Below are 10,842 nucleotides of genomic sequence, written 5' to 3'. Positions count from 1 at the left end.
ACTAAGGCTAAATATCGCTCTGTTGTAAATTCACTTTTTACGCTTCCCGGTGTCGTGCCGGTTCCGTCGCGAAACTTCGACGGGTCATAACTTCTTTGTTATAACTCGGATTTCGGCGTTCTTTATATGTACGGAAATCTTGTGACATATACTACAACTTGGTTCAAATTATTTATTCTAAATAATATTTTGTCAAAAAGTCATTTTCGACCCCTATTATCTCTAAATTGACTAGCCCGGATCTACGGGCGTTACATGCACATGCAAGGGGGTCTTTGGCTCAAAAGCCATAAAAGATGTTCTACAAAGTGCATAGGGCTCTCATGGACATAGAGTTGGCACCTTTATGCCATTAGACCCCTCTAATGACCCAGATCTGAAGTCAAAACTCCATATAACCTTCACAAATCCGAAAATGGCTTAGAAAGCCCTAAAGATACTCAAAATCCAAGCCCTAATGATAAATAAACACATGGAAGACCAAGACAGGGGCATTTTACCTTGAATGAGCTGAAAATGGAACAAAATCTCTGGATCTCCAAGCCCCAACTCGAACTCTTAAGCTTCCTTCCTCTATTCAAGCTTCACAATCCACCAAAAACACCAAAATGGCCTTAGGACACTCACACAAGGCTAGGGTTTCGAGATAATGCTTTATGGGAGTAATAGGGACTGTGGAGGCTTAAGATAAGTTGTTTAAATATGGCACAAACCCTCAAAATTAGGGTTTCGCCCAAACAGCACCTACTCGCCGAGTATGTCATTTAAACTCCCCGCGAATCATGACTCTAGTCGACGAGTTGGACCATCAACTTGTCGAGTCCCAGAGAAAAACATAAGAAATACTTGAAAGGAAGCATACCAGGGATCGGGTGTTACATTGTGAAGGCTGAGACTGTGCTGGTGTTCTTGTTTGTTGTTGCTGTTGATTTCCCTTGCTTGACAGCAAAGGACAATTTGCCCTCTAATGGTTCTTCTTCTTATAGAAAGCACACTCATCAAATGCAACTTTATGACGATTCTGGTTTGAAGACTGAGGTCGTTGTGGAACAATAAAGACAACAGGAGTAGCTGTCTTGAGACCTTAAGAAGCATAAACCGTGACAATAACTACATAGAGGTTTTTAGGAACCCAAATAGTTTCCAGGGCCACAAAGAACTTAGTAGCAATAAACCTCTTTTTGTTAAATAAGTTGGGATTTCACACCAAAAGAATACCTCCAGAGAGACCACTAGCATAGAGACTGCGAACTCGAAAGTTTGATTACCCTAGAAAGATCTAACAATCATATCATCCATGGAAGTCATCTTGGTCTCTTGAATATGAAGACAAGACACTCAATACATGTTACATAAACCACGAATGCAAGACCTCTTATCCCCATTGCATGCACCTTAAATATTAATGGATAAACAATTCATCGATTCACTTTCAAGTATCGTAAATCACTCTGGCAATCTTCGATAATGTATCCAAGCAATTGCACATCTCAATTGTAGTTGAAAGCCCATCAATCATTGACCCGTATTTACAAAAAGGCCTAACATCAACATCAGAAAACATACCATGTCTTTTTTGAGTCACGCAAACCCGGTGATCAAAGAATCTGTTTTGAGAACCCTGGAGAATGAGAAAAGAACTCATTGCCCCCTCATGATATTGATGTTGTGAAATATTTTTAAAATAAAAATACAAACCACTATTATTATATTTCTTTCTCCAACACTGTATCGTCAAATCTGGCCATCTAGTATTCAAAAATGTAACAATATAACTCTTACTAACATATAAGCATATACACCAACAATTTCACACGTAATCAATAGTTTATTATTTTTTTATGTCGTTTTCGCATGTAACCTGTCGTGATCTTTTTGAAATTTCAAGCTTCAATATAATCTTTTTATAATAGAAACAAAATCAAGACCTACCCAACAATGAACGAAGAAAATTAAGGTCAACTAACACTTCATTATTCCTTTTCTACCAAGAAATTCTTTGAATGATGGGAGCCAAAATCACATTGACAGGAACAAAATCAACAAAAATCCCAAAACCCCGATTCAATGAACCAAATAAAGATTGGGGGAATAAAATTTCTCTCTCAAAAATGAAAAACCTCCATTGTCGTGCCACCATCACATTCTCTCTCTTCTTCTTCTTCTTCCCTTTTCTCTCTCTGGCCATTGACACCGTAACACCCACAGAATCCCTCACCATCAATCAAACTCTAGTCTCTAATGGTGACGTTTTCGAGTTGGGTTTCTTCAATACAAGCAATAATTTGTATATAGGCATTTGGTACAAGCAAATTGAGCCAAGAACGATTGTTTGGGTAGCTAACAGAGACAACCCCATTACTACATCTTCCGGGAAATTAACAATCGGCGACGACAGGAACATAGTAGTTTTAAATGAAGCCGAAACCGCCGTCTGGTCATCGAAACAATCTGTTCCGGTGGTGAACACAGTGGCCCAGCTTCTGGACAACGGTAATTTTGTTCTTCGTGGTGAAAACGATGATGACCCGGAGAATTATATTTGGCAAAGCTTCGATAATCCAACGGATACTCTGTTACCGGAGATGAAGCTCGGGTGGAACGCGGATACCGGAGTAAATCGATTTCTACAGTCGTGGAAGACCAACTCCGATCCGGGTTCCGGTGATTTTACTTTTAAAATGGATACCGACGGTTTCCCGGAGGTTATTTTATCGAAAAAAGGAACGGAAACCTATCGGAGTGGGCCGTGGAATGGGAGAAGGTTTAGCGGCGTACCAGAGATGAAATCGGCGGTTGTAATCAACTTCAAATTCGAGTATAATTCCGATGAGATTACTTATTCGTTTGAAATGCTGAATAGTTCTATTGATTCTCGATTGATCATGAGTTCTTCGGGTCAACTCCAGCGATTCACATGGGTCGAATCATCAAAAACATGGAGTGAATACTGGTTCGCTCCCCGTGATCAATGCGATTATTATCAGCAATGTGGTCCATTTGGCGTTTGTGATTCCAATTCTCCGCAGGTCTGCAAATGTATGAAGGGATTCGAGCCGAAAAACAAACAAGCATGGGATTTACGAGATGGGTCAGACGGGTGTATTCGGACCACCGATTTGGATTGCGGGTCAGACGGATTTCTGCCATTGAAGAACATGAAATTACCAGAGAGTTCAAAAGCCATTGTTAATCAGACGATGAATTTGAGCGAGTGTCGTGAGCTTTGCAAAAGGAACTGCAATTGTACTGCTTATGCTAATACGGATATCACTGATGGCGGGTCGGGTTGTGTGATTTGGGAATTGAATCTCGTTGATATGAGGCAGTATGCTGATTCTGAAGGTAGTGGACAAGATCTTTACGTTAGAGTTGCAGCTTCTGATTCGGGTATGTTTCTAACCACAAACCTAAAATTCTTCGGTTTATGCATTAACGACTTGTACTGTACAAGTTGTCATTGTATGAAAAAACAATTAGTTAATTCACAAAGCCAAGTATTAACCAAATAAAAATTAGCTAAAAAGGAAATACATTCAATCGTATAGATAAAATATTATACAGAACTCTTCAATGGTCCATAATTAAATCGTTAAAACATAAGTCTTTAAATTAGGTTTTTTTATGATTAATATGTATGTTTTATGAAAGTGTCAAGATTTTGGAGTTTTCTATTTTTTCAAAAAAAGAAAGCGAAAGACAAGTAACATGGATATAATATGACTTGGGTTGGAAGTTCTTTCAAAAAAATCAACTTTGGAGATGTGTTAACCGAACTAAAAAATATTTTTCATTTTAAAATGGTATATGATTGCATGAATGGTTCAAAGGGATATACAACTATTTTCTATGGTAGTTATATTTATTCAAATTATAATACTGTATTAATTCTTTTTATATAAAACTACTTCTATAAATAGACTTTAAGATTAAATTTAAGAAAAATATATGGGAGACACCAAATGTTAATACTTTACTAAAGTATATTCCACTTTCGAATGTACAACTTATGATTCACAAAGTATAAGTAGATAGGACAATAATTGTAGTTTTTGACTAAATTTTGATTTCTGCCGGTTTTACATGTGAAAGCGTCTTAAGCAAACCCTTTTCGTTTTCTCCGTGAATGGTGATTGCGTTGCGTGATTCTTTTCGTAACAAGATAAAGCGAGGAAAGTTACATATTTGGTCCATAAAGTTTCGACTTTTACTACTTTATCTATACTCTTCTAAAAGGTTCTAGTCAGCCCATTATCTTTGAACCTGTGTACTTTTTGACCCATTTTTGCATATTCACTAACAAGTGGTTCCAATACGATCACATTACTTTTTGTTTTCAAACTTTATTTTCTAAGAGCTCCTAAACAAAAGGTTTTCTTTTTCATGTTTCTTGAAATTTAATTATACTTTTTTTTTTCAAAAAGTATTAAAGAACTATAATAAAAATCACTCTTTCAAACACTAAACAATTTACCAATTTATCTACTACAGGTGTCATTTTATATATTTCAAAAGTTACGATTTTCAGATTCTAACTACACCTATTTTATCAAACATTTTTGGAAATGATTTTTCTATAATGGTGATGACTTTTATGATCTAATAATAAATAAATGATCAACTTAACTTGTTTCTACTTGGGTGCAATTCTAAATTATATAATTATAATCTACCCAAAAAAAACCTTATATTAAGATCTGGTTGTTGGATTGTAGTTGTAGACTTTAGGCAAACAAGACCTCAAAAGTCACTCGGCATAGAGAGACTCCGTCAAATGTCACATGAAACTTGTTTTTTTCTTCTTTTTTACAACGAGATGCATGATTGTTTGAGAGAGATACATGATTCTTTTTATAAAAAATACGTGACAATTTAAATAGCATAATTTATTATAGTAAGTAGCTAGACAATAATCACGATTTGTTTGTTTTTGAGGATACAGATCAATCACCGACTTCATCAAGTACTACTGAAAATGGCTCCAGCAATAATGTGGTCAAAATTGTCGCCATTACATGCAGTATTTCCGCGGTATTAATAATTTTATTGATACTCTTTTACCTAAGGCGAAAAATGCGACCTTTGAAGAAATCAAAGACGATTCGAAAAGGTAATTTTGACTTTTCAAAAGTCAAACATCTTAGTTGATAATTGAGAATTCAAAATCATTCATGATTACATTAATTTACATAAACGTCTACCACCGTAATCATTTTCAGCTAGCAAACTTTTTATTTTCGTAGTAAAATTTGAATATAAGAAAAGATTTGTTTTGACTTTCGTAAAGTCAAAATAGATTCAATCTTAATATTATCCTGATATCGATATAGGTCCACATGAGAGAAGTCAAGATTTTTTGATGAATGACGGGATTATTGTTCCAAGTAGAAAAGATTATTCTGGTGAAACCACAAATGAAGACCTCGAATTACCATTATTTGATTTTACAACTTTGGTTATTGCTACAAACAACTTCTCTAACACAAATAAACTCGGCCAAGGTGGATTCGGATGCGTTTATAAGGTAAAAAATACATGATACTATTTACATTATTTTCATATTAAGATATTGTACTTTTAATAATCTACCAAATTATAGCATTATAATGTAAGTTCTTTTCTTATTATGACATTGTATTTTGAAATTTACCCATCTATGGTCGTGAAATTGTGTTGTATATGAATAATACTGATTTAATTAGGTAGCTTATTCCAATAGAAAATTAATGGAAGTACATTGTTATATATTGTGTTTAACCTTTAAAATATTGTATATTAATCAGGGTATTTTAACGGAAGGTGAAGTTGTAGCTGTAAAAAGGCTCTCAAGAACATCGGGTCAAGGGATTGAAGAACTTAAAAACGAGGTTCGATTAATTGCAAAGCTTCAACATAGAAACCTCGTACGATTACTAGGTTGTTGCATTGAGGTCGAAGAAAAATTGTTGATTTACGAGTACATGGAAAACAAAAGTCTCAATACGTTTCTTTTTAGTAAGTTTCTTGAGGTATTTGTGTTTTTATAACCTTTTTCGAGTTTTATTAAATTTAACATGTTTTTTTTTCTTCAAAATTTGTTACAGATACAGAAAAAAGCTCACAACTTAATTGGCAAATGCGATTCAATATCGTATGTGGGATCGCTCGTGGGCTCCTTTATCTTCATCAAGATTCAAGATTTAGGATCATTCATCGTGATCTTAAAGCGAGTAATATTTTATTAGATAAAGAAATGAACCCAAAAATATCGGATTTTGGTATGGCGCGTATTTTTGGGAGTGATCAAACAGAAGCGGAAACAAAGAAAGTGGTTGGGACACAGTAAGTATAAATACCATTGTACTTTTACATTTGATTTTTTTTTACCTTTTATAAAATGTTTTGTTATTATTCTGCTTAGAGTAAATTACATTTTTGGTCCCTAAGCATAGTTGAATTTTCAATTATGGTCCCGAAATATTTCTTTTTCAACTTTGGTCCTTATTTGAGATTTTTATAATGCTTTTGGTCCCTAATCCGAGTAAAATAATACTTCTTATGAGACCAAAATTGCAAAAAAAACATGCTAACTCAGAGACCAATAGTAGTCATTTTACTTGTAACAAAGACCGAAAACGTTTCAAAAACCTTAAATAAGTACAAAACTTGCAAAAGAAAACTTTTTTGGACTAAGATTGCAAAAAATCAACTACACTCATGTACCAAAAATGTTATTAACCCTTTTACTTAAATATATTTGCAGTGGTTACATGGCACCTGAATATGCAATGGATGGACTTTTCTCGATAAAATCAGATGTTTTTAGTTTTGGTGTTTTGGTGTTAGAGATTGTGAGCGGTCAAAAGAACCGAGGATTTTACTATGCAAGCAACCAACTTAACCTTCTTGGACATGTAAGTTTTAATTATATTTAGGTCCCTATACTTTCATATTATTGTAATTTTAACCAAACAATAATATTTTTTTAGACATGGAAGCTATGGAAAGAAGGAAAGGCTTTAGAACTACTTGATGAATCCATAGGTGCTGAATTTTCAAACGATGAAGTATTGAGATGCATACAAATCGGATTATTATGTGTTCAAGAACAGGCAGAAGATAGACCTACTATGTCAAAAGTAATGTTAATGTTGAGCAGTGACACTATACAATTGCCTCAACCAAAATACCCTGGATTCAGTCTTGGAAAAAGACATTTTGAAATAGAATCCTCGAGTAAACAAGACGAATCAATGTCAATAAACGAAATCACTGTCACTATACTAGATGGTAGGTAGCCGAAACTAGGTTAACCATCATTGTACATTGTGTTTTTCCGTCTTTTTTTTTTTTAATTATTATTTTTCCATTATTCTTTTTTGAGAGATGATTTTGTCAACATTTGTGAATATTTTTGTCGGATTTCAATAAATTTATTTATTTACATTTGATGGAAAATTTTAGAAGATAATCCGTGCTACATAGTGGGTCTGCCCATTTACACTAATATTTACAGTAAGAATATACTTTATTATGAATATAAAAATATTAATAGTATGATTATTAAATTTTATATAATCCGAAGCATATAAAAAAAACGTTTTATCAATGCATTTTATGTAGTGGTCTTGAATGTTTTAGAGAATTGGACCCACGCAATACCTACCAGTGTACCACTTTCTTTCTACGACACATTGTATCAGTTTCGTGACCGATATAACTAAATTAAGACAAAATTACAAAAATGGTCCTTCCACTTTAAAAACATCATAATTTTGCTTTAAGTTTGCATTTTATAATATAGGCTGTCTTTAAAGTTTCGATTTAAATAAATCTTCTAAAAAGTCCTATTTATAAAAATCATGATTATATATTTAAATAAAATAATAAGAAGTCGGTAACTATTTACATAAAATGAAAAAAAAAAACCCTGTAACAAAAAATAACTTGTGTTCTTAATTTAATTTATTAATACAATCGCATGATCTAATTTTTTTTTTTTTTCTAATTAGTCGAATTTAACCTAACTGTATAAGAAATCGTACATTGTATGAGGAGCTGAACAATGTAATCTGCTTTTTAACGTGATTTGTTTTGATTGTGTCCATCTTTCTTTTTTGTTTTTCATATGACAAAAAAGACAATATCAATAGTATACGAATTCAGCTCAAGACAAACCCAATAATGCACTCAAGTTAATGCAAAGCATCTTTGTTTACGTTTTGACAAAAATGTCTTAATGAAATGAGTAGTCACGGCAGTATATATATATATATATATATATATATATATATATATATATATATATATATATATATATATATATATATATATATATATATATATATGGGAAAAGTGAATATACCCTTAAGGGTATATAAGCTTAGGTACTCAAACTCATCATATTACGTCGTTTTGTATCATATATATATACATTGTAATTGTCTAATGTTCGTATAATTCAACTTCTAACTTGATATCATTCAAAGATTTTTATAAATTTCACATTTATTTTCCTTTTACATAATTTTCATTTTCAACTATAATATATATAGTCTAATTGATATTCATCAAAAAGATGTGATGTAAGAGGTAGATAATAATGAAATTTTGAAAATCTTGAAAGTAAATCAAGTTAAGGATTGAAGTTGAAGAACATTATAATAAATATATCAAACAAAATGACGTATTATGGTGAGTTTGGGTACCTAAGTTTTTATACCCTTAAGGGTATATTCACTTTTCCCTATATATATATATATATATATATATATATATATATATATATATATATATATATATATATATATATATATATATATATATATATATATATATATATATATATATATATATATATATATATATATATATATATATATATATGTTTAAATAAAAAGTAAGTTTAGCATAAGAACGTTAAAAAGATTCCAAAGAGTTCGATTGAAACAATCAACGCTTCTTATGAAAATAATAATTAAAATGTAAATAATAGATTCCTTTCATCTGGAAAGAACTATGTTTAATCCCATTCTAAATAACTAATTTAACATCATACATGGTTTTTTTTTTTTTTTTTTAAGTGTTTTTCTTGTTTAACTAATTATGGGTTTTCCAAATCAACCAAACCATCTATTAGATAAAACATAAATTTTAAATATTATGATTAAGCTTTTTGGGTGAGACATGTGCTAACACTAAACCCTTCGGGTTTCAATGGTTGTATCAATCAATTCTCTCGTCTCCTTCGTCAAAGTAATTTTCCAATCTTCCACCTTTTCTTTCTTAAAAAAAAGTTTGATTCACCAATACTACTTGAGCCCTAAACTTTTGAACATTGTCTTTTTTCACCTAAAGATTACTCAAAATTCTCAAAACTACAATTCACAATCTCTTCCACCACCCATCCCTCCTCTTCCGCCCATCATATAAGGCATTCCCATGAATGCCACCAACTTCTTCAGCTCCATAGATGGTTCCATCTTGATATCCTCATACTTCAAGAACAAGACCTTCTTAGGTGATTTTTGGCTTGCTTTCCAGTACCCCAACACATGGTCCTAATATGGTTCGTATTTGGAGACCCCGTTGCAGAAAATATCATATGCTTCATTAAAATAAATGGATGTAAGTTCCTTTGACTTAAATTTGCTCATGATATTCCACTTGAAATTAATGTCTTTAGGATCCCAACAAACGTACAGAAACTTAAATGCCAACGAGGGTGATGTTATTGAGGTCGGCAACAAGTCATGAGCAAAGTGTGTGGCGAATAGTCGAGAGGAAGGGTGATTGTAAAACTTACTTGGATAGTCAAGAAAGATGTGAGCATTAAGGGAAGGAAATACACCATGGGGTCTGATGCGATGAAGATGATGGTCGAAGACCTTGTAATAGAGGAGTTTGGAGGGGGTAAACATAAGATCTTTAAGCTAGGTTGTGTCTTATTTGATCAAGTGATGAGTTTAATGTCGTGTTTGTGTATAAAAAACTCGTGTTCAAAATTTGTGTAAATTTAGTACAATTTTATATTGTTTTAAGTTACTTTTTTGCCGTGTGTTTGTTGTGTTTAACTTATGTTTTTACAAGAAATTATGTATGACATTATATAAATTATTATTTTGTTATTTTTGTTATGTTATTGTGTTTTTATTAAGTCGTATTCGTCTTAATGAAAAAAAAAAAACAAACAAATAAACAAACTATCGTGTCTTGACGTATTCTGTTGAGAAAAAATAATTTTTTTTGTATCGTGTTAGACAAAAAAAAATATGGAACAACTAGTTTACCACCCCTTCATTATTCCGACGTACAATTCAAAAATATGCAAAATACATATGTGCATATGACATATGCACATGTAAAAGTTTACATGCATATGGCAAATACACATGCCAAATATGCATATGTCCACATTTTCAAAAAAATATGTATGTGCATATGATGGAGGAGTTCTTGTGAGTAAATTGTTTTTATATTTGAAGTTTTTAATATAATAATGAATGCCCATTTCATCGATAAAAGTTATTAGATTCTGATGTTGTTTTAAGTTTTCATTTGACTTGAGAGAGAAGTTCCATTTTCAGTCATTAAATTAAAAAGTACACCATTAAAATTAGACATATTATATGCAAGGACTCATATACTATCTACAACACGTCATCTCAATCATTATTCTTAAACATAGCCACCAATTGTTCTAGTCATCTTCTTGTATGCTACACGCCTTCACCCCCGTTATTAGATACCAAGTTACCAACACCCACCACAATCAAATTATCCATTGTTATGCTTGACCTTGCTTTCCACCTTTTTAATATGATTTCGTTTAAAGGTATGATATATTTGCATAATGTAGTCAAA

General features: G+C 32.2%; 1 protein-coding gene and 1 pseudogene across 1 annotated transcript; one reads left to right on the top strand and one right to left on the bottom strand.

Moving 5' to 3' along the window:
• Positions 1-1,944: 1,944 nt before the first annotated feature.
• LOC145004507 (receptor-like serine/threonine-protein kinase SD1-8) lies at positions 1,945-7,425 on the top strand. Its single transcript, XM_078963440.1, has 7 exons — positions 1,945-3,390; positions 4,943-5,110; positions 5,331-5,524; positions 5,784-5,994; positions 6,084-6,321; positions 6,743-6,893; positions 6,969-7,425. The coding sequence occupies exons 1-7, from the start codon at positions 2,004-2,006 to the stop codon at positions 7,275-7,277; spliced, it is 2,658 nt and encodes an 885-aa protein (XP_078819566.1). The 5' UTR covers positions 1,945-2,003; the 3' UTR covers positions 7,278-7,425.
• Positions 7,426-9,176: 1,751 nt separating this feature from the next.
• LOC145006710 (cytosolic sulfotransferase 17-like) lies at positions 9,177-9,912 on the bottom strand (annotated as a pseudogene).
• Positions 9,913-10,842: the final 930 nt, after the last annotated feature.

Source organism: Lactuca saligna, chromosome 7, assembly GCF_052625555.1.
Source record: "Lactuca saligna cultivar CGN05327 chromosome 7, ASM5262555v1, whole genome shotgun sequence".
NCBI lineage: Eukaryota > Viridiplantae > Streptophyta > Magnoliopsida > Asterales > Asteraceae > Lactuca > Lactuca saligna.
Note: the sequence above shows the minus strand (reverse complement) of the source record. Positions and strands in the feature narration are given on the sequence as shown.